We start from the raw sequence: 25,415 nt of genomic DNA on the forward strand, positions 1-25,415 counted from the left end.
GGTTACTATTGAGCCGGGTCGCTCCTTACTACAGTTCGTTACCACGAACTGTTTGATTAAGGTTTTGTTGTTCGCTATATACAAATTAAGGTGACTATATGGCAGACAGTTGTAGATCAACGTAAACATTTTCATTTTTTTTTAGTCAGGAATCGTCAGAAGCACATTTTCCTCTTAAATTTATTGTTCTCGTTTAGGCTCTACTGATCAAGTCTACTTGTCTTGAAATTTTCACGCGGCGAGAAAAACAATGTTTGACCTGTTTTAGGGTTCCATGAATCGATGTAAACCATCCTTTTTAAAAAAAATTTATTCCTCATAGTTTTGTAGGGCCCACTAAATATCCTGATATGTTGCTAGTCGACTGAGAAAAAAAAAAAGTTGCTCGGTTTTTGGCGCCACAAATAGACAAAAAATATTTTTTCAAGTAGTATTTGTCTTCATTGTCTTTAGACATTTTTTTTTACTTTGAGTGAGGTTCCCTTGTCTTTATCTACATATCTTGTAAGTCTGACCCAATTTGAGAAAGAAAAATGTGTTGGCTGAGTTTTAGGTGTGCTACTAATACTATTACTACTAACAATCTACACTATTTACAACTATTAATGATTTAGCATTTACTTACTACTTGAGAGGCTAATGTTGTATTTTTACAACGTAGTCTAAAACTGACAATTTTGAATAAATCATGCAAACAAAATCTTTTTGTCCATAGTCTGACCTAGAGATCACATGGGAAGCGTTGGAGATTTTTCCTGGTATTCGTTCTTATAGTGGCCTGTCAAGGGTTACTGGAACTAACAATTACTAACTGTTTGATAATTCATTTTCTTTAAGATTTTCATATAAACTTTTCGTAATTTATCTTTTTTTATACTTTTCCTAAATAAAGATATAGCTTGCACCTTGTCGAATAAGTTTCCATTTTTTCCCGCCTAACAAAATAAAACAGTGAATTCACCCATGTAATTAGTCCAGGTTAATTTTTGTTAGCATGTTGAGGGATGCTAAAATAAAGAGATAGTTTGGTATAAAAAAACGTAGAGAATACATTTCAGAAAGGCAGGACATCACTGCATAGAGTCCAAGAAAAACTTTCAAATTGAACTTCAAAATTAATTAAAAAAAAATATTGGTTTCGATTTTTTTTCCAGGGTAAACACTAAAAAAAAAACTACCTGCACTTCACATAAAAAACTGTTTTTCCAAATTTTATCCCGTTCTTTTTATCAAATAAAATGGGTTTGCTGCACTTCTTTAGCTTAGAACGTCGAACAGAGGATAATAGTAACTTGTTGATGGGCTAATGCACTACGCATATAACACAGTATACGGAATTGAAGGCAGCTGGCCGGCACGCACCCTAAGTGGTCGCTTATTAAAAAAAAATTATGAATAGATAGAAAACGAAACAGCTAGGGCTTATTGTCTGCAATATTAAATCATGAAAAAGCACATCTTAATAACTGACTTTTTCATATTTTCATATTTAGTCCTAAGTCAATAATAGTTTTAGCAGCTTCAAAGTTTTATTACATCGGCTATCTTTTAGAAAACATGCAGCAAAATCAGTTTGCTGCACTTCTTTAGCTTAGAACGCTGAATGCTAGGGGAGTATAAAATCCTGCATTTATGGTTATAGCATCATAGGATAAAAGTATCTTCATTACTGCTTGAAAAGCTTAATTATTTTGCCTATTACAGAATTGTTTGCTTTTGGAAAGTAGAAAAGTTTTGAGAAAATATAGGAGAACTTTCTAATTTATTGCCTCGCTTCCAGCAAATTTTCTAGTAAAACTTTAAAGATAATCTCGCTCACGTTTAAAATTTTCTAAAAGTTTTTATTTGGTTTAATGAGTCTATTCTGGGCAGAAATAAATAAATAAAGAATAAGTTTTATGGCTAAATCAAGACTTAGCTTGTATTTATTATATTTCTAGATCTATGTGGCAATTCTATTAAAAAGAACTGATGAATTGAATTCAAACTTGAGTAGATTCCGAGTAGTTTCACGCAAATGAAGTTGGTGTTTCTATACACAATTGAAAGAAGATGATCCGTTTCTAGATTATTCTTATCTGTAAATTTTTTGGACTCATTTAAGAATCATTAAATTTTATTGACTCATTTTGTGAATCAGTGGCTTCAGAAGGTGAATAGTGTTTTTGAAAGCCTTATAAAATCACTACCGAAATCCAATTAATATTGTCAGTTTTTTTGCAATAAGTTAATTAGATCAATGGAAGCACTGTTAATTTTTGAATAAATTGCCGTTCCAGGTAATATTCGTGATAATCTTTTCTTTTATCCAGTTAGTTAAGCTTCTTAGGTTTATAGACCAGCCTATTACCTAAGCAGTTTTTTTTTATTTCAGGCCGCCTTTCTTATGTTTGAACTTGCATTGTTTGAAGTTGAAATACAAGCAAAATTATATTTTTTTCACTCTTCAAAAGTGAAGAATTTTAAAATAGCTAAAAAATTTTTGGTCCATTAGCTTAATTAGTCTACACGTGGCTTGTTGTGCCTTTTATTATGTAGATTTCTGTAAAAATTTTCGATCTATGTACTTTAAAAGCAGAAAATCAGCCCATGGCCTTTCAAACTCTGCCTTCTTTGCCGTCGCCAACTAATATAGTAGGAAGGTAGACAAGTTACATCTTATTTGAGATAGTTTAAATAGTGCGTTGATTTATAATATGTTAGTACCAGTTAGTACCACGAACTGTGTCCTTTTCCCTTCAAACGTACCTCCGCCCCTCCTGACCTGAAAGGTTGTTATGTTGCATCTTATCCATACGAGAATCATGCAAAGATTTTATTTTGCACTGATTTCTTCACTTGGATCCTTCAAAACTCTAGTTGTCTACATGCAATGTATATAAATCATTTTTATTATATTTCTAGATGTTCATGGTAACTCTGATGCAAAGCGTTTATATGATGATTTACTGTCAAACTATAATAAACTGGTTCGACCTGTCAAGAATGTGTCAGATCCTTTGAAAGTAGAGATTAAACTCAAATTGTCTCAACTCATTGATGTTGTAAGTATGTCTTGGAGTTTTAGTTTGATGTGTACTTAAAAATGAACCAATAATGATAGGAAAACACAATAGCCAATGAGTTTTCAGGCTAGATCCCCTCTGGGAATGTTATAATTTTATAATTTGAAAAAAACATACTTTATCTACTGTTTGGTTTAAAGAATTGCAAGATAAACAACTGTTTCTGTTGTTAATCTGTTTGCAGTGAATTAAAGAACCCCCCTCAAAGAAGAAACACTGCACAGTCTCTTACAAACCACCAAGGGAATGGTAACTATCATTATAAGAGTAATGTCACCGCAATTGTTTTAAACTGAGTCATAGCCACTACCCTTTTCTTTCTTTAATGATTTAAGGTGGTGAAGAAATTTTACTGCGATCTCCTCAAGACACAGGTGTTATTAATTTTCTTGGAGACACAGATTTATTTTAAGTAATAGGCAATGATTTGTAAAAGATGCTGGTGTCTTTTACGTGATAGAAAATGTTTTCTAAGAGATACTTGTCTCTGTTATATTGAAAAAATTATCTATGAAGGGCCGGAATGAAATTCTCGGGGCCTCTTTCAAGCATGAACATCGTCCAAATTGATTATAACCCAATATTTTCATGCTTGAAACACAAAGCCTTTTTCTATCTGTATACAAAAGATTTTCCGGCATTTCTAGGAGCGGAATCGTTATAGAGTCTAGATGACTACTAATTTTTTCTAAGAACAAAGGTTTGTCATTCTACTAGCCTTACAAAAGACAAGTGCTCCACTATTTTTAGGAACCAACGCGACTAGCGATTTACAATTGATTTTCTAGTAACTTCTTATTAAGTGCCTTGTTATTCTGCTAGCGGGACCGGGTAATTTTTCATTGTACCTGGGGGTGTAAAACCTGGTATTAAAGTAGAATTTTCATCTGTCTTGTGTTATGTTTTCAAGAAACAACTTGATTTAAAAAAATGGATGCATCTCAAAGATACCAAGAGGTAAGGCTCCATCCATATAGCCCCCTTCCCCCAAAAAATGAATAAGATGGACGGACATAAAATTCTAGGTAAGCTCCTTACTTTGGAAAAATGATTAATTCTAGTGGATATTCTTAAGAGATCTTCAGTGTGGAAGAGAATCATCACTAGGAGATTCTCTTAGCTTAGACATAGCAAGCAGCAAGTAATGTCAATTACAATGCAACAGCTATAGCAATGTCTTCCGTATTTTTTAAAGTTTGTAAATAACAATGCAATGATGCATTTCACCAACGATTTTCCATCAGAATCATAATGGCATGGCATGTAGTGGTGTCATTCAGGGGGGTGGGGTTGGCTGAGACTAAAGCCCCACCCTTGTTTTAGAAGGGGTCCTAAATCAGATGCCATAATTCCTATTGATTTGAATTGAAGCGTGAAAAAAATGTGTAAAAAAGTGTTCACAATTAAAAACATCCGTTTTTAATACAACTTCACTTCAAAATAATTTATTGTAGGCCTCATTCCCAAACATATTTATTTATTAGGTACTTGTATGAAATATCCACTACCGTTCAAAATGTTCATTCATTTATGCATTGCAGAACCTTTTTTGTTATTTTATTTCAGCTTAGCGCGAGACAAGACGAAGAGAAGTGACAAAGTAAATGGAAAATGGGAAATGTTTTTGCATATTAAGGGGTAAGGGTAATAAGGGGGTGTTGCACATTAGAAGGGGTCGGGACATTATGAAGTTAAAAAACAATTCTTACTACATAATATGTTGAATAATTGTACCTAACACACTACGAATGCAGATCCAATATACTTTACCCCACCCCCCTAATGTGCAAATATATAACCAAAATTTGTTTGTAATATATTATATTTTTATCATACTTAGCTGTATTTCATTAGAATTGAGTATCAGAAAAACAAATTGGAAGAATGTCAGGAATTTTTCATGGGGGAAGGGAATTGTATTTCATACAAGTACCATTTAGTAATCCTATTTCATATACTACAACACATTCTTATTATCTTGTTGTTACAACCACGCAGTGCCCGACTTTATTCATGAAACTGTTTGTGGTACTAAACTGTAGGTAGGAGGGCGACCCGGCAAAATGGTAACTGAAACTCTAAAAATGGAATCTTAATACCAATAGATACATAAATTGAATTTTCCATGCTGACTTCAAATATATAAGTTTTATCAAATTTAGTCTTAGCCGTCAAAGGTTATGAGCCTGAGAATATTTGTCTTATTTTGCAAAAAAGGGGGAAACGCCCCCTAGAAGTCATAGAATCTTAATGAAAATCACATCATCAGATTCAGCGTGACAGAAAATCCTACTGTAGAGGTTTCAAGCTCCTATCTGCAAAAATTTTGAATTTTGAATTTTTTGCTAGAAGGAGATCACGGATGCGGTTGTTTTTTTTTTTCTTTTTTTTTTTTTTTTTTTTTTTTTTTTTTTTTTTTTTTTTTTTTTTTTTTTAGGTAGTTTTTACTCTTCCCGGGAATGATCGTATCAACCCAGTGGCCCTACAATATTGCGAGAGGGCCTATTTGAACTAAATTAAAACTTCTAGAGCCCTTTTTCAGTGATCAAAAAATTGTAGGGCATCTAGGCCCCCTCCTACTCTCAAGTTTTTCCCAAACTCACTGGATAAAATTTTTGAGATAACCGTTTTGTTCATACTAAATATATGAGATAACCGTATAGTCGAAAACTAAATACATATATTTTGACGATGATTTATTCTCCTGCAGTCCCTTGGATATTGCTAAAAGTTGTGAAATTTGTCCATTGCTTACACATAGTAGTGGTTATTAGGAAGTACACAGACGTTTTCAGGAGGACTGGTGGACGGTCAGGGGGAAGAGATTACATGGGAGGATCTTTTCGAGGAGGAATTTTTCATGGGGGAAGGGAATTTTCCATTAAGGGGGTCCACGTTTTCCCGCAAAATTTTAAAAAACGATCTGGAATAAATGAAAAACAATATTTTTCAACTGAAAGTAAGGAGCAACATTAAAACATAAAATAAATAGAAATTATTACGTAAATGAGGGGTTTGTCCCATCGTCAGTGCCGCACTCTTTACGCTAAAGTTTTTTTTTTACTGCTTTCAAAAGAGCTATTTATTCTATTTAAACCTTTGTGATTCAGGGATCATTTTAAAAGAATTGGAACAAACATCGAACTTTTGTGTAAAGAGCGAGGTTTTGACAAGGAGGTGATCCCCATCATATAGGTCATAATTTTTTTTTGTTTTAAGTTTTAATTTTGCTCCTTATTTTGAGTTGAAAAAACTTATTTTTTTTATTGAATATTAAAGTTAGGCGAGCCAGGATCTGATTTAAAATTATACATGTCGGTTTCGTGGGTCTGGAGCAGGGATCCCTTCTATGCATATGTATTATGCACTCCGTGTTTCTTTGAGTCTCTTCTTGTATCTGAGTTTTCTGACACTTTTCTGAGTTTTATTTGATTCGGGTCTTCCAAGTTTTTGGACTTTTTCAATAAAACACCATCATATATGACGTTAGTTTTTAGCGTTCCTGGTAGCAAAAGACGTATTATTAGTACTAGTGGACCACACGGGATTTTGGAAGTTCCTTGCCCTTTTCTTCTTTGCCTGCAGTAAATACGATAAATTTTGTGTTTGATTTCGTTCACATTCGTTATTTTCGTTATATTCGTTATTATTTTCGTTATATATTCATTATATTCGTGATTTCGTTTCGTTACTTCATGAATTCTGTTTCCTGAACTGTCTTGAAATTTAGCTTCTTGAATTTTGAAAAAATCAAAGTGTAAATTTCACACCAATTATTTTTATATGATTCCAGGAAGAGCAAAAAATATATAAAAAATGTTATATAAAAGGACAATTCAAAGAATCGATAAAAAATCTTGAAGGACGGTACCTTATCTGACACACCAGAAATTAGAACAAAGCAAAAAAAGGACAAGATTTGTTAATGATATAGTTATAAAATAAATCGTACCAATAATCAAAGACCAAATATTTTGACTTCACAAGCGAAAGACTTTATCGACGGGAGGGAGGACTTAGCTAGAACCAGCTTTAAAACAAGGTAAGAAACACGTGAAACAACCTGAACATTGAAAGAAAAAGTCAGACCTATCAATTGGCTTCAATTCAAGAAAATTTAGAAGGGATGGGAGGTAAATTTACTGTTTAACATCAACAAGGAGAGGAGGGATGATAATTTGTTGTTGTTTTCTCGATTTTTCTGTGAAAACAACTAGCCAATGTCATTTACGGTAACTTTTTAGGTGTACAAAGCCGTATTAAAGCAATTGCACTGCATGTAATTGACATTAACTGCCATGTTCATAGTCTCAACGTTGTGTTGGATGATTGCATTCAGAAGATTCAGACGGATGGCATCTTTCTTCTCTATTCTTCAAGAGCTGTACTGTTCTATTGTGTTTTGTTAATGCTCAGAAAGCCGCTGGCATAACTATTATTCAGCCGGAGAAATCGTGTACTCCATGATGGGCAATCAACTACCAATACATCTAGTGACAGGGAATTGACAGCTTTGGCCCAAGAACTCGCAAGCAGACTCCAGACGTTTGAATTTGTATTTATACTCCATCTAGCAGAAAAAGAAATGTGGCAAGAACTCTGTCTGGGAAGCCACAGTAGGTACACCTATTTTCACTAGAGCTACTGGTCTCATTGCAGCTACGCGAGATAAAATTATAAAAATATGAACTGACGAAGATTTCGACAAAATCTTTCTTATAGTAAAATGATTTTCTCGTGAGTGCGGCCTCACAAAATTGTCCTTTTGCCTCACCTTTGTCCTCACCTTTTGCAATATTGTCAGAATTCTGATTCTTAATGTAAAAGACCAAAGAGGGCTCAGCAAGTAGCTTCCCGCTCCCGTGATTTTCTAACCATGTTAAATTTGCGAAGAAGCAATCTTGTTGAAGTGAAAGAATCAACTAAAAATGCTTTTCAAAGGGTTTATATCCTTGTGACAGACAGATCGTGCTCCAAGTTTGAAAATCACTTCACGCTCTTCCAATGTTAGACTCAATCTTTGTTTTAAATGTTGATTCGCCGCACTCTCTCAATACTAGCCGACTAGCTATCATAACAGCATATTACAAAGAAGCTTACATTGACACAATCGATTCGGCCTTGAAGCTGGATCTTGTGAGAAGATGTATCGACGCTTTAGCCAATAAGCCAAAAGATCTCTTTCAACTTCATGACTTTGAAATCAATATCGATAGTGTATTCTGAAGTTTTGAGAATTAAGTAAATCTTGATTACCCTGCTTATCACGACGGCTAGTAATGAGAGATTCTTTTCTTCACTAAGACTGATTAGAACCTATTTAAGATCGACGATGGTCAACGAAAGGCTCAGGAATTTGATGTTTATGTTAAGTGAAAAGACTATTGCGAAATTGTTGGAATTACATACTATGGTTGATATTTTTGAAAAAAGTGAAACCTTGTGGATTCCCAGTGTTGCAATAAAACTGTAAATAACTTTCCAACTGAATTTTTCTCTGTATACGTTAACCATGTTTTAACTGTTTGTTTTTATTACTACGATCTTGGGAGAGGCCTGTAATAACCAATTTAAAGAAATATTGCTCTTAAACAACTGTGATTCAGGGGCCCCATAGACTTTTCTTAGCCCTTCTAGCTCAGAATGAAATGATTATGTGGCTCATCGGAACCAATTAATCCAGATGTTTCTTTTAATGTTCCAGATGAATGGGTGATTAAAAAAGGTTCCATAAACTACTTACCAAAGCCGAAATCGGATTATTTCTGAACCGCAAATATAATCATGATCTCTTTAATGTGGTATTTATTACAGGGTTAAGCTCTACTTCTTAGCTACGAGTCAAGTTTTACCGTTGATATTTAGAAACATGTGTAAATATATCCACTTTACAGTTTAGTCTAATTGTTTTTAATTATTAATATTGTATCCACTTTTTCCCGTCTTCAATTTGATATTATGGGGGGCCTAGGTGTCCTGAAATAATTTTTTATTTTTACAGAATCTGAAAAATCAGATAATGACTACAAATCTCTGGGTAGAGCAGTATTGGGTAGATTACAAATTAGCATGGGACCCTGAGGAGTATGGAGGAGTCGAGATTTTACATGTGCCTTCAGAAAATATATGGAGACCAGACATAGTTTTGTATAACAAGTAAGTTACTTTTAATCAAAGTAAAGCAATATTTCAATAGTACTGAAGACAGGGTGCCATTTGTGATTATCAAAATAAATTTTGTTTTGCTGACAATTGCCTTAAAATGCCTAATAGTTTCCATTGATTTTAATTGCATTGTTTTTCTTAATCATTAATGTCATATGAAAATAATTAAAATCAGAAGAGAAAATTAAAACATCAGCTACAACCCCTTTGCTAATATACAGCTTAAATCAGAGAAGTCTTCAGCTCATGTTCCAGCAAATCCATTTTAAGGCTTTTCAGTAACTTCCACCTTCACAATTTTAGTAAATACATGGTAACCAGAAGTGGTAAAAACAATCAGATTCACCCCAAGAATAGGGATCATTATACATGAGTCTTTTCACATAGACTTCCATTTTGAATAAGTCAGCATCTTCTACTTATGCTTGGCCAGATCAAACAGTCCATTGTAACAAACTTTGGGTAATAGATGACTTGACCCAGTAGCAATCGAAACTCTAAAAAAGGATTTTGATAACAGTTAATACATCAAAATAATACAATATTTGTGATCGTACCATATATATACTACTATAGTGATTTCAAGCTCCTATCTATAAAAATGTGGAGTTTCGTATTTTTGCCGCAAGAAAGATCAGTGATGAGTGTTTTTTTTACCCCCAGAGGCAGTTTTATCCAGTAGTCCTAGGTCCCAGAAGATCGCCAATTGTCCTAAAATATGCAATATGACCATTATTTACATTAGTATTTGTTATTGCGAAATATACGGAAATATACAGAAATGTTCTGTATGAGAGAAGATTTTCTATAGGGAGATTTTTACACAGAGGTGGAGGGGGTGGATTTTCCTTGCTTGACTTGAAAAACTGTCAGAAAATCAATAATAAAATTTTTTTTTAACTGAAAGTAAGGAGAAACGCTAAAACGTAAAACGAACAGAAATTATTCCGTATAAGAAGGAAGCTGTCTCTTCTTAATCCCTTTTTCATTACATTTACATTTTTTTTTATTGTTTTGTTTTATTGTATTGATTTTTACATTTTATCCCAATTTCTTAAGAACGACTTCTGAAAAACAAGGGCTGTCGAATTTGGTAAGAATAATTTTAAAGAATTTTATCACTTTAGGTTAAAGAGCGAGAGATAAGGAAGGAGCAGCTCCCCTTATATATGGAATAATTTCTCCTTGCTTTAAGTTTTAATGTTACTCCTTACTTTCTGTTGAAAAGACTCTTTTTCTTTATTTAATCTACTGAAGTCACAGGTGCCCACTAAGGAAAACAGCTTTTACACTTATTGCTGGTCAAGTTTAATTTCAAAACCTATGCATCGGAGGATTGCAATTTTAAAATGTAATTGATCACTTCTAATCCAAAAATTTATCATCTGTCTTTTTTTCGAACTTATGCGTGATATTACAATCAGGAAGTTTATAGATACAGATATTGGTTTTCTTAATTTAGACCTGAAAACCAACTGTTCTCACAAAAAGTTTACAAACCTGTATGTGTTCTCTTGTAAAGATACAATTTTTAGGTAGGATTTTTATGCGCTCCCCCTTTATTTTGAGCTTGGTAATTTTTCATAAAGACCTCACTGAAAAATTGCCAATAGTTACCCCTCCAGATTATTATGTCTATAATTAACAATCATAACGAAAAATAATTTACTGTTTTTCCCTTCCATGAGGAAATAATTTGATTTCTAAAAGTATACTTAGAATTGATCACTTAAGAAAAAATTAAAAGACAAATTATTTAAGACTTATTCTTACTTAAAAATTCTTTAAATTATTACTGGTTTATTTCTTTGCTCAAAAATCATCAGTCATTGACGGAAAAAGAAATTTTTGTTCTGAAGAATATAGGTTTTAAAGCTATCTATGAGGTGTGTAACTTATATTTTCCTTATATATACCACTATGATAAATTATATATGCTTCCATAAACGCATTACTTCATTAAAGAAAAGCACATCCTAAAGGCAGTGTTAATTGAAGAATAGTGCCACTTTTAAAATTCATCTGTTTTTCCTGTTCCTTCACCAGGCCTCCCAATTGAAATCACTGAACAAATCAATGTCCATTTTCTATATGTGAATAGTAAAACTCCTGGCTTCTTTTCAGTTTGTATGACTGTAAAGTTTTCTGAAATATTTTTCAATATTTACGGTATTATCACTTATCAAACTTTTAAAGAAAGAAAGCCTATTTATTTTTATTTAAAATTACATAATTAACGTTTGAAGTCTCATTTTATCTCCTTTTTGCCCACTTCTCACATTAAAAACAACTTTCAACCTTGAAATTAAGAATAATGTTGAAAAAATTTTGGTCTTTCCAGTCTTTCTATCTCTTGACAATTATCGGCCTTTCCTGAAATTGTTATTTATTTCATTTTACTTACTAAGCATTGATGAATTGCGATTTAAATAAAAATAACTACTGCTACAACTACTAATAACTTACCGCTACACCAAGTCGCCTGAGACCATCACAGCTATGCATGCTCCTCCTCCATCCGAATTTATTCCAAACCTCCTTTTTTACACCATCCCACAATGGTGTTTTTCTTTACGACATTCTCCATCTGAAACTGCAAACGATCTACTTTCTGTTTAGCCCTAGACGGTTGTCCGAAAAGGACAATATTTGGCAATCTGTCATCCTTCATCCGCAGAAAGTTCCCTGGCCGTCCCAACCTTTGTCTCGTTACAGCCCTTAAAAGGCTGGATTGAACCACACTTTTCGTAGAGCCTACTGTTTGAAACATGGTCATTCTGTTGGAACAATTCTTAGGTAATTCTCAAATCTTCCTCCGTCTTTCTGAGTGCTTTAATACCAATATTTGACCACTGCAGCTTCCAATATCCTAATTTCGGTTCGCAGACATATTTTCCAATTCTTCTTAACTTTTTTCAACTATGAAAAAACACCCTAAACTTTTGCGAGTCCACTTTTTACTTCTTGATTTTACCAATTTTCTTTACTAATAATATTGCTTAGGTAAGTAAAGCTGTCCACTTGATTGATAAATTAAATGAAAAAAACAAGTTTTTTTTAAATGAAAGTAAGGAGCGACATTAAAACTTAAAACGAACAGAAACTACTCCGTATATGAAAGGGGCTTTTCTTCCTCAACGCCTTCCTCTGTACGCTAAAGTTTGACTCTTTCTCTTAGCTCTACTTTTTTAAAAAGGAAAAAACTGTAGCGTAAAGAGCGGGGCGTTGAGGAAGAAAAGCCCCTTTCATATACGGAGTAATTTCTGTTCGTTTTAAGTTTTAATGTCGCTCCTTACTTCAATTTAAAAAAACTTGTTTTTTTTGTTTAATTTCTGGACGTTTTTTAATTCATGCATCCGCACATAAATAATTAAAACGAAATTTGCATATTAATTTTCTTTTTGGCTAAATGGCTTTCTCATAGTTTTTATCGGAAGATTTTGAGAAAAAAGGAGAGAGGGAGGAAGCCTAGCTGCCCTCTAATTTTTTGATTACTTAAAAAGGCAACTAGAGCTTTTAATTGTTTTACGAACATTTTCATTAGTAAAAATATATGTAATTTACGAATTAACTTACGTAACGAACTTCTATATTCGTATATTTTTATTGCGTATATGAGGGAGTTCACCCCTCGTCGATACCTCGCTCTTTACACTAAAGCTTAAATTCTGTCCCAATTCCTTAAGAATGACCCTTGAATCACAAAGGCCGTAGCATAAATAGTTGAAATTAATAAAAATGATTTCGCGTAAAGAGCGAGGTATTACGAGGAGGTAAACCCCTCATATGCGCAATAATTTCTTCTCGTTTTAAGTTTTAATGCTGCTCCTCACTTTCAGTAGAAAAAACTTCTCATATTTATTTTTTCCTTGTATTTTTAAATAATGCAAAAAATCCTGCGCCCCCATCATTGAAAGTCTCTTCCCCCATGAGAAGTTTTTCCATGGAAAGATCCTCCCGCGTAACCCCCCTCCCACCTCAACTCTCCCTCCCAAACTAAAAAAAAATCCCCCTGAAAACGTCCGTACACTTCCCAGTAACCATTACTATATGTAAACACAGGTCAAAGTTTGTAACTTGCAACCCCTGACAGGGAGACTGCGGGATAGTAAGTCGTCCCCAAAGACATAGTTATTAGGTTTTATGGCTATGGTGAATAAAATGGCTATCTCAGAATTTTGATCCGGTGACTTTTGGGAAAAAATGAGCGTGGCAGGGGGCCTAGGTGCCCTCCAATTTTTTTGGTCACTTAAAAAGGGCACTAGAACCTGACCGTTGGAAATTTGTTGATGACCAAACGATTGTTGAAAGTTGCTTCAGAAATTTAATAAGCGACCCTATGAGTATTCTCAATGAAATTGGAAGTGAGGCTTTGGACCTAGATATGACCGTAAACCCCTCTAAGTCCATGATAATGCCGATTTGTTTCCTCAAATCCTCGCCCTGTTTTCTTAATCCTATCCCTCCTGAAATTTATGCATCCTCGGTTAAATTACTTGGAGTCACAATTTCGTCAAATTTAAAGTGGGATATCCACGTTAAAGATATCATCCATAAAGCTAATGCGTCTATCGCCCTCCTTAAGCTCCTAAATAAATATAGCGTCCCCCCTTCTCACTCCTTAAGGTTGTACACGTCGTTTGTCCGTCCGCATCTTGAATTTGCTTGTCCAGTTTGGCACCCTGGCATCTCCCGTGAAGAATCAGACAAAATTGAGTCAATACAAAAAAGAGCCTTGCGAATAATTTTCAAAGAAGGCAAGGTGCCTTACTCTCTGCTCCTAAAAAAAGCTAGTTTGGAAACCCTTGAGCGAAGGAGGTCGTCGTTGTGCCTCCGTTTTTCAAAAAATGCCATAACGAACCCTCGGACGGCAAGTATTTTCCCCAAACGTCACTCACCATCCAGATTACGACAGCCTCGAGCTGTTTCTGAGCCCATCCCAGTTTTGTCCCCCATTTGTTGCGTTTCCTCCAGATATAAAAAAACCTTTGTCCCCTTCATCACAGAAAAAATAAATAAAATAGCCAACTAGTTTCGCCTCTCCCCGTTTTTTTTTTTCTCTTTCATGTGAGGTGCTTTAGGTCGTTGTTCGTTTGATTCGTTTGTTCCCACCGATTGTTTATATGTTCTCTTTTAAACCTTTTCAACGCTAATTTTATCTCACTCTTTTAGTTTTGTTTTACGACTTACCTTTTCAACTTTCTGACATATTGCCGTTTAATTTTTTTTTTTTTGACAAGTGAATGGCTTTGCCTTTCTGATTTAGTTGTTTTTGACATTGTTTAACCAGTTTTTTAGTTGTTGTGCTATTTTTATGATGTGTTTTTATTTTTATGGTTTTATGACTCTGGAATGCGAATTCTGGAATGCGTCCCTCGAGGCTTTTGATAGTTATTTTTTTGAAATTAAATATCTTATCTTATCTAAGAACATTAATCCCTCACATAGTTGAAATTTTAAATTAATACCCCCCCCCCTTTTTTTTCTCACTCCACTCTTATCTTATAGTTTGTATTTATTTTGCAATTGCAAACCTTTTAATTCTTGCTAGCTACATTTTTGTTTAAATTTGTTTTCCCTGTTTTAACTTTACGAGTTTTTATCGTTTGACTTTTTATTGATTGCAATTTATGATGTTGTACTGACGCTGAAGTGCGATTTCGGCCCTTTTGGGCTTGTGATAGTCGCTTTGTTGAAATAAAATATTATCTTATCTTATCCTAAAAGAAAAAAACAAAAAACAAATAAACACGCATCCGTGATTTGTCTTCTGGTAAAAAATGCGAAATTCCACATTTTTGTAGATAGGAGCTTGAAACTTCTACAATAAGGTTCTCTGATACGCTGAATTTGATGGTGTGATTGTATGACTTTTAGGGGGTGTTTTCCCCTATTTTCTAAAATGAGGCAAATTTTCTCAGGCTCGTAACTTTTGATAGGTCAGACTAATCTTGATGAAAGTTATATATTTGAAATCAGTATTAAAATGCGATTTTTTTATGTAGCTATTGGTATCAAAATTCCATTTTTTGAGTTTTGGTTACTATTGAGCCGGGTCGCTCCTTACTACAGTTCGTTACCACGAACTGTTTGATTGTCATTAAACAGCATCATCTTTTCACCTTCACTGATTCAGACTCTTTTCGACTTAGTTTTTTTGATGTTAGTTTTCAATCTTATTTATTGCACCCTTAAATCCCGAAACCTCTAAAATTTCTTTCATTCCATAAAAATTTTCATCTAGGACGCTTGAGTCATCAGCATAAACTAAATCAAGAAGATTTTACTTCCCCATTTGATTGTGGGTTCTCCCATTACCTTTCCTATGGTGCTTAGGGCAAAGTCAATAAAAAGGATCCATATAAATGGAGATGAAAAAACTCTGCTCAACTCTTGATATAATACGAAACGACAATGTTATTCTCATATATATCAATAATTACTACTAATAATAGTCTTTAGTAATGATGGTATCTAGATAGATTAAGCTATCCACTTGACCGATCATTTCCCTTCCCAATTTCAACTTTTCATCTTCACCTATTCCTAGCCTTAACGACTCAGTCTTCTTAAGGTCATTCTCCCAGGTTGAAAGCCAATGCTATTTCCTATAGCAGTGAAAAGCGTATCAAACAGTTCGTGGTAACGAACTGCAGCAAGGAGCGACCCGGCTCAATAGTAACCGAAACTCTAAAAAATGGAATTTTGATACCAATAGTTACATCAAAAGAATTACATTTAAATGCTGATTTTAAATATGTAAGTTTCATCAAGATCAGTTATACCCATCAAAAGTTACGAGCCTGAGAAAATTTGCCTAATTTTATAAAATGTGGGAAACACCCCTAAAAGTCATACAACCTTAACGAAAATCACACCATCAGATTCAGTGTATCAGAGAACCTTATCGTAGAAGTTTCAAGTTCCTATCTAAAAAAATTTGGAATTTCGCATATTTATGCCAGAAGACAGATCACGGATGCGTGTTTATTTGGTTTTTGTTTTCTTCCCCCAGGGGTGATCGTATCGACTGACTGGTCATAGAGCGTCGCGAGAGGGCTCATTCTAACGGAAATTAAAAGTTCTAGTGCCCTTTTTAAGTGACCGAGAAATTGGAGGGCACCTAGGCCCCCTCTCACGCTCATTTTTCCCCAAAAGTCACCGGATCAAAATTCTGAGATAGTCATTTTATCCATCATAGTCGAAAAACCTAATAACTATGTCTTTAGGGACGACTTACTCTCCCGCAGTCCCCGTGGGAGGGGCTGCAAGTTACAAACTTTGACCTGTGTTTACATATAGTTTTGGTTACTGGGAAGTGTACAGACGTTTTCAGGGGGATTTTTTTGGTTTAGGGGGGAGAGTTGAGTGGATTTATGTTGGGGAACGTAACCCCCAACGTTGGGGGTTACGTTGGGACGTTGGGGAAAAACCTCAACGTCCCGCTCTTTACGCTAAAGTTTGACTCTTTCTCTTAACTCTACTTTTTAAAGTAGACTTTTCTGTTCGTTTTAAGTTTGAATGTCGCTCCTTACTTACATTTAAAAAAAAACTTGTTTTTTTTTTAATTTAATTTTTGGACGTTTTTGAATTAATGCATTTTTTTGATCTTGGCTCTCTGCACATAAATAATTAAAACGAAATTTGCATATTAATGCGTTTTTTTTGGCTGAATGGCTGTGTCATAGTTTTAATCGGAAGATTTTGAGAAAAAAGGAGAAAGGGAGGAAGCCTAGCAGCCCTCTAATTTTTTGATTACTTAAAAAGGCAACTAGAACTTTTAATTGTTTTACGAACATTTTATTAGTGAAAAATATGCGTATATTACGAATTAACTTACGTAACGAACTTCTATATTCGTATGTTTTTATTGCGTATATGAGGGAGTTCAGCCCTCGTCGATACCTCACTTTACACTAAAGCTTAAATTTTGTCCCAATTCCTTAAGAATGACCCTTGAATCACAAAGGCCGTAGAATAAATAGTTGAAATTACTAAAAAATACTTTAGTGTAAATAGCATTACGAGGAGGTAAACCCCTCATATGCGCAATAATTTCCGCTCGTTTTAAGTTTTAATGCTGCTCCTCACTTTCAGTAGAAAAAACTTTTCATATTTATTTTTTCGTTTTTTTTATATAATTCTGAAAAATCTTGCGCCCCCTCCATTGTAAGTCTCTTCCGCCATGAGAAGTTTTTCCATGGTAATATCCTCCCACCTAACGCCCCCCCACCTCAACTCTCCCTCCCAAGCCAAAAAAATACCCCTGAAAACGACCGTACACTTCCCAGTAACCATTACTATATGTAAACACAGGTCAAAGTTTGTAACTTGCAGCCCCTCCCACGGCGACTGAGGGGGAGCAAGTCGTCTCCAAAGACATAGTTATTAGGTTTTTTGACTATGGTAAATAAAATGGCTATCTCAGAATTTTGATCCGGTGACTCTGGGGAAAAAATGAGCGTGGGAGGCTGAGGTACCCTCCAATTTTTTTGATCACTTAAAAAGGGCAGTAGAACTTTTAATTTTCGTTAGAATGAGCCCTCTCATGACATTCTAGGACCACTGGGTCGATACGATCACCCCCGGGGTAAAAAACAACAAAAAAACAAATAAACACGCATCCGTGATTTGTCTTCTGGCAAAAACTGCAAAATTCCACATTTTTGTAGATAGGAGCGTGAAACTTCTACAATATACAATGAGGTTCTTTGATACGCTGAATCTGATGGTGTGATTTTCGTTAAGATTTTATGACTTTTAGGGGGTGTTTTCTCCTATTTTCTAAAATGAGCAAAATTTTCTCAGGCTTGTAACTTTTGATAGGTAAGACTAATCTTGATGAAAGTTATATATTTAAAATCAGTATTAATATGTGATTTTTTCTTATGTAACTATTGGTATCAAAATTCCTTTTTTAGAGTTCTGGTTACTATTGAGCCGGGTCACTCCTTACTACAGTTCGTTACCACGAACTGTTTGATAAGGGTTGTACTAATCAAACAGATTTGATTTTTGTGTCATTTGTAGATCTTATACCGATAAGTAATCCCAAAGACTTTTAAGTTCTTAGTCGTAAGACATGATATTTAGCAATAATTTTTAATATCCAAGATTTCCATATTTCTCCTTGGCTTAAGTGCTCTTTGAGGTGTTTGCCATAATATCATTAAGAGCGTTGAATTCTTCCTAGCATTACGACGGTATTGAAGAGGAAATTGAACACAGGTATAATTGGTAACACCTTCATACAGAATTGGCATTGGGTAGGTTACAAAGCTGTTACAAAGCAGACAACAGTTTGGCCTTTAAAACTAAAGAAACACCGATCGTAGGCCTATAAAATGTATGAACATTATTTTTTTTTTATCTAAAGTTGCAGGCTATTAGTCCATTTTAGTTCCACGGGATCTCATTTTATTCCTAATAGTGCCGCATCTTAGAATATTTTAGTTTTTCCCCGTTATCTCATAGCTGATGATTTATAGGCTCGTTCATGAATGATTGATTAACCCGGTTTGGAACCGTGGTAATCTTATACTTTGCTTTGTGGGGTAATGCATATGCTATTAAATTAATGTCATTTAAAGTGATATGTTCCTGGAGGTACACAATAAACATTGGGCCCCCTTGCCCTGGCGTCATAAATACAGTTAAGGGAGGAAGATAACCCCTTAGGAGTATTTAATAAATTATTGCAACCACTTATATTATATACTATTCACCAAAATAAATTAGTTATCAACGCAAATAGGGTTTATTTATCAACTTGGTTTGGATTTTCGACAGAAGACACAAATTTCTCAAATAGAACTTAGTTACTTATAGTTACTTATATAATAGTCTACTATTCAGTCAACCCTAATAGGCTAAGGTTGACATCACTGCTACTAATGCATTATAAACTTAAAGAATCTCTAAGCTATTCGCATGTCAATGCTCTTCACATGTCACATGTCAATGGAAAATCCACTTTCAATACTCACTTTCAGTGTCAGAAAAAGTAATTTTCTCACATCCACTGTATTCTGGCTCCAAAGTCCATTTCATTTCGCGATTCGCTGCAGCCAGGACAGGCTCTCTAAGTGGCATGTTTCTAATCAACCGCGAGTCTAATATCTCCGAAAGTTAACACTCGCTCCAAAACTCCTGAAGCTTTGGTAATATGGACGAAAAATACTCCTTAGATCCTGGAATAGCTAAAATTTTTATGTCATGTTCACGGTGACATACCACCGATTGGCATTCTTCTTAATTGGTGATTTCTAGCTGACCTTGAATTTGAGCATAGTATTTGTGATTTTTCTTTAACTCCAAATTTGAATTGTGTGACCACAGGAAAAAGTTCTTTACCAACCCATTTTGGGCTGCCAATTCCCTTATGGCCATTCTTATGGGAATATTATAGACAGTCTTCACTTCAACTTGTGTGCTGTTTTCTAAGCGACCATCAAGAGAAGCTTCAAGAAAGTGGATATTTGGATGAACCAGTAGTTCCATTTGATCTCCTTTGATTAATGATACTCATTTTCCCTGCTCGTACGCCGTCAGTGCAATAGCCTCCAGTTGAATTTCCCTAAGCATTAGAATAGTTTTGAAATTAGAATTAATTCTGATATTCTTTACTATGGGTGCAGTTTGAGTATTTTTTGTGAGAAGCTATTCTATGAAAATAAGTGGCGGTAATCCTTTTGCTCCTCTCAAATATCCAGTTATTGTTTTGCCCGTTCGTGTTTTCGTAGATCTCCTGCAGTTTGGCTCCATCCAGATTCATGTTTTTTGCAACATAATCAGCCTTTTCGATTTCAAATTCCTCTGTATTCAAATCGAGATTGTTGCAATTCGGTCTGTAATCTTGATCACCCTTAGGCGAACTCTGATTCTCTTTCTTTTTGGTCAAAGAGTATTTTCACCGTGTATTCTTTTGTTATTTTGCATGGACTGTAGCCAAATATTTTTTCCGCGTAGAAAATTGCCATCTCGGGCCCAAGAAGTAGGATAGGCTTCCTTCCCTTATCCTAGCATGGTATGACCAACGTTTCAAGTGGCTTATTTGTTTTCTGCCGACAAATTTCACTGCAACAGACATATAATTTTCTGCAAGATTGGTTGTTGCATCGTTTCTTAATAAGTCCGCTTTTTTATAAATATTTTCCACGCCAACTTTTACATCCTTCAAAATGTTTTTCGGAAGATTATTATAGCGGTTTTATGCAGTTTCTAAGACCCCATTCTTTCAGACACAGACAGAATCACACTGTTTATGATTACCAAACACATGCTCTGGGCCTATTCGTAAGAGTTGTCTTAGATTTCTGGCAGACCCACCATCAGCCGAGTTATTTTTTATTGCACCTCATAGATTTTTGTTAGCTGAATTTATGTCATTTGAAAGAGATTGGCTCTACATCCCTTTTTTATCTTCACAACATTATGGAGGTATATTGTATAGTTCTTGGTCACGTGATTGGCACATTCTTATTTTTGGATATATGATCCTTATGAAACACTTTGTCTTGGCTTGTAAAAAACACTAGAATTACCGTCTCCGATGTATTGTAAACACTGAAGGTTATGCATGTATTCACTTTGGCGAAAACCTTCAGCAAGAATGTTGGTTTCCATGCTCTTTGATAGACCATTGTAGTTCATAAAGCAAACATCATCTTTCACTTTCTTGTTTGCCTTCTTTGAGCTTCTTTGTTCTTTGAGTTTACTGTGTCGTTTACTCCGCCACATGCTGTGCATAGCTTCATTTTTAATTGCTGCTTCTACTACCACTGCTAATAACAGCTCACTGCAGCACCAAAATACAAGAAAGCCATCACAGGCATGCAAGCTCCCCCGCACCAATCCAATTCAAAGCTTAACACTTTATCCCCTTCCAAGGAGTCTTAATTTTTCTAAAATTCCTCTTAATGACCTCTTCCCATCCAATCCGGGGACGTTTGGCCCGGATTGGATCGTTTGGCCCCTGTTTTTGCCTCAGATGATTGGCCAAAAAACAATCATCTACCTATCATCCTTCTTTTGTAAATCGACTCCTAGCCATCTTTTTCCGTCCTTTTAGCCCTAGAAGTAGGATATCACCAAATTTTTTTTGTACACCTAGTTCTTTGGCATGCGGTCAGCAATACGTGTACCTAATCAATCCGCAGGCAATTCCTCCGGTTACTTGAACTTCTTAAATTACTTAAAACTTCTTTGCTACAGTCTTACTTTTGGATAGTACCCCAGAGAAGTGCGTAAAGTGATGCGAGGATAATGTACATGAGGTTAAGATGCAAGGTGAGGTTAGTAGTTAGTTCAGCACTGAATCCGGGGTAAAGTATTTTTGTGTCCTGTCCCAGTTTATACGGAGTATTTTCATGAAATTAAGGTTAATAGCTTGTAGATAAGGTTAGTAGCAAATTAAGCAGCCTACTGAATCTGTGGTTATGTATTTTTGTGTCTTCTTCCAATTTATACGGACTGTTTTCATTGAATTTGTCTTGAGAAACGTAACGAAGGCTACGTAAAAAGGGGTAAAAAATGCAAAAAGAAGACTCTCCCAGGCTGAGATTATGCTGATGATTTGAGTGTCCAGCCATAAAAGTACCAGCAATAAGGACAAATTGATGGAAATCTTCATAATTTACTGTGTTAGAGTCGGTTTGAACATTAATCTTTTATTAAAATGAACCCAGCGCCTACCCAAACAGCACCATCCCTATCTCCCTTTGAAGGGAAGACACATAAGTTATTTCAGCTGAAACCATTTGTTTGGTTGAATCAATTAGCAGCTGGCTATTTAGGTAAGGACCGGGCACCAACTATTATATATTTTTTTCTGCCTCAGTATTTACGAAAAACGAATCATGACAACCTCATTGATTCTGTTATTCCGGATGAATATGTAAAAAATAGACGAACTCATAATTATGTGAAACATGCATAGAATAAACAGACAATAAAAAATATATAAAAAAATTATCTAATGGCTCCTTTTTGCCTTTTACACATGGAAGCATACCACTGATTGGAGTATGATATCGACAGCCAAACTCTTCATTGTAAATGGAAAAACAATTTGGTCTAAGATATTAATAATGCAAAATACTATTAGTATATAAATACTGTTATTAGTATTGTTAGCTATTAGGGAGTTTTTGAAAAAAATTGTATATGACTAACTACTACTACTACTAACACATCACTGCAGCATCAAGCTGCGTGAGGCCAAAACACCAGTGCTTACTCCTCCTTCACTCCAATTTATTCAAAGACTCCTTCTCATTACCACCTTCCCCCAGAACCTTCAAACTTTTTAAGTTCATCTTCACAGCATCTACCCACCCTATGTTAGGATGACCTACTTCTCAAATGATCCTTGATGGATGGCCGAAAAGAAAGACCTTTGATAATCAGTCATATTTCATTCGCAAAACCCGTCGCGGCTATGTCAACCTATTTTCATTAAAGCCCTAGGAAGGGAATAGACCCACATTTTCTGTCCAACTTATTGTTTGAAATACGATCGTTCAGATGAGTACCAAAAAGTATTCGTAAATAATTCCTCTGAGAAACATTTATCCCTACGTCTATAAGTCCCCTATGTCTTTCGAAGCACCCACGGTTTCGTACTACATTTTTCAACTATCATCACTGTAGCTTCTAATATTCTAAAGCTTGTTCTCAGACTTATCTTTCTATTTTTCCATACAATTTCGATCCTGAAACAAAAACACCCTTAGCCCTGGCTATTGCACTTTTAACACCTTAACTGCATTCATCATCTTCATTAATAATATTACTCAAGTAGGTAAAGCTATACACCGGATTGACCGTCTTGGTACCCAACATCACCTCTTCATTTCCTTTTATTTCCAATCTAAGCGACTGAGTCTTCTTAAAATTAATTTTAAAGCCAATTATTGCACTCTGAACCCTCAAAAAAATCAATCATTTTGCTACTATTTTAAACTAAGACGCTTAAATCGTTGGTATAATAGAAGTCCAGGAAAGTTTTGTTTTCCCATTTGATTCCATGCCTTTCCATAGTCTTTGTCGTGTTCCTAAAGGAGGAAACATTGAACTTGGGTCGATACCATATAGAATTCAAACAGGTTCGTGGTAACAAACTGTAAGTAAGGAACATGATACCAATAGACATATAAAAAAATCGCCTTATTATGCTCATTAAATAAAAAAAATGAAAGTGCATTTTTAAGGTCACTGTTTTCCATTCTACTACAGTAATTCAGCATTGTCCTAGGTGTCGTTTTTACTATGGGTCACCATTTCCCTCATCATATTGGAAAGGCCCGATAACTATACCTTTGGGAATAAAAGGACCTCCCTCCTTCTCCCTAGAGCCACATGGAAAGATATTTAAGCCATAAAATTTGCCCGTTTTTTACATCTAGCATTTTTCATTATTATGTATGTACAAGCCATTGAGGAGGGGACAACTTCTTCAATTCTTCAATTCTTCCACTTCTTCAATGTAATGTAATATTGATAACATTTAAAAACTACCTAATGTAAAGGTGAACAAATATTATGTTTAATTCATTTAGTTCTTGTTTGATTTTATCTTATCCATTTACTGCATCGGATTAGCTATTTTGCGCGTACATATACTTTATCTTTTCGTGTCATTTTTACTCTATGACCTAGTGGTTACCATTGTATCTTCAAACGGAGATGTGAGAAGTCTTCAAAGAAAAACATTAATTCAATTCAATTTTCAATTCAATTCGTTTATTAACAAAAAAACAAATCACACACTAAAAACTAACTACACCCTATGAGAGCACTACCCGTAACGGGTGACAGTATTCATTCAATCATCAAGAATAGAAATATAAGGTAAGAAGAGAAAAGAAGAAGAAGGGAAAAGAAAAGAAAACAAACGTAAATTAATAAAACAAAACATAGAGAACTATCGGTAAAAGAAATTAGGATGTAACTCAATGTTTTCTATTAAGAAGCTTTTAATCTTACTTTTAAACTCTGGTAGGCTATTAGCATTTCTCAAAGTATTTGGCAAATAATTCCATATTTTCGGTCCGGTAAATCTAATTGAAAAACCAGATGACGAGAGACGTCTCGTTTTTGTAACTAGTTGCGATGCATGCCGAGTATCATGTTGGTGAATTTCATCATTCCTTCGAAAAACTGGCATAAACGACTCAGTTGCGGTATTTGTGCTTACTTTATATAAGGTTTCGGCAATCTTTTTTTCTCGAAGTCGAGCCACATTTAATATCTTAAGTCTTATTAAAAACGCCTTCACACTCTGACGAGGCTCAAGCCTCGTCAGAGGCTTGAAGAAGTTATTCTGAAGAATTTGAACTTGCTTCCATTCTGACTTATAATTTGAAGCCCAAATGCTTATTCCATATAAAAGATATGAGTGGAATAGACTAAAATATAGGATCAATAATATTTTATGGGGAAAAATAAATTTCAGTCTATGGAGAATACCAACAGCTCTTGATAGCTTCATACAAAGAAATTTAATGTGGATTGCCCAATCCAGCTTTTCATCAATTATTATACCTAAATATTTAATGTGGTCAACTCTTTCAATTTTTTCGTGGTCTGTCGTATTTATCTTGCTATCGTAAACTGGGTCATTAATCTTTTATTTAAAATTTTTTATGTAAGTGATAAATATTCTATTGTATATAGTGTAATCGTTATTATAAATAAAAATTATTTCTTATTTATTTTAACTGATTTCATTGCAGATGGAAATGCTACTTTGTGCATAGCCTATATACTTTAACTTTTCGTGTCATTTTTACTTTATGACCTAAAGGTTAACATTATACCTTCTAACGGAGATGTGATAAGTCTTTAAAGAAATACATTTATCTTTAATATTAAAAATGTTGATGTAACTGACAAACATTCTGTTATATATATCGTAATCATTATTATAAATGAATATCATTTCTTATTTATTTTAACTGATTTCAGCGCAGATGGAAATTTTGAAGTAACCCTTGCTACGAAAGCAACAATGCAACATACTGGAAGAATTGAATGGAAGCCCCCTGCTATATATAAATCCTCCTGTGAGATAGATGTTGAATATTTCCCCTTTGATGAGCAGACTTGCGTAATGAAATTTGGCTCATGGACCTATGATGGATTTCAGGTACTTCTGAATACTTTGCCTGTCCAAATCAAAATAAA

General features: G+C 34.6%; 1 protein-coding gene across 1 annotated transcript in view; it reads left to right on the top strand.

Annotated features, from left to right (window-relative positions):
- LOC136030844 (acetylcholine receptor subunit alpha-like) overlaps positions 1 to 25,415 on the top strand; it is a 131,661-nt gene that overhangs the window by 29,328 nt on the left and 76,918 nt on the right. The window contains exons 2-4 of the mRNA XM_065709889.1: positions 2,905 to 3,044; positions 9,067 to 9,221; positions 25,197 to 25,377. Of these exons, the coding sequence (XP_065565961.1) occupies positions 2,905 to 3,044; positions 9,067 to 9,221; positions 25,197 to 25,377 (476 nt within the window). The remainder of the gene's footprint in view (positions 1 to 2,904; positions 3,045 to 9,066; positions 9,222 to 25,196; positions 25,378 to 25,415) is intronic.

The sequence above is a fragment of the Artemia franciscana genome, chromosome 9 (assembly GCF_032884065.1).
Source record: "Artemia franciscana chromosome 9, ASM3288406v1, whole genome shotgun sequence".
NCBI classification, from domain to species: Eukaryota; Metazoa; Arthropoda; class Branchiopoda; order Anostraca; family Artemiidae; genus Artemia; species Artemia franciscana.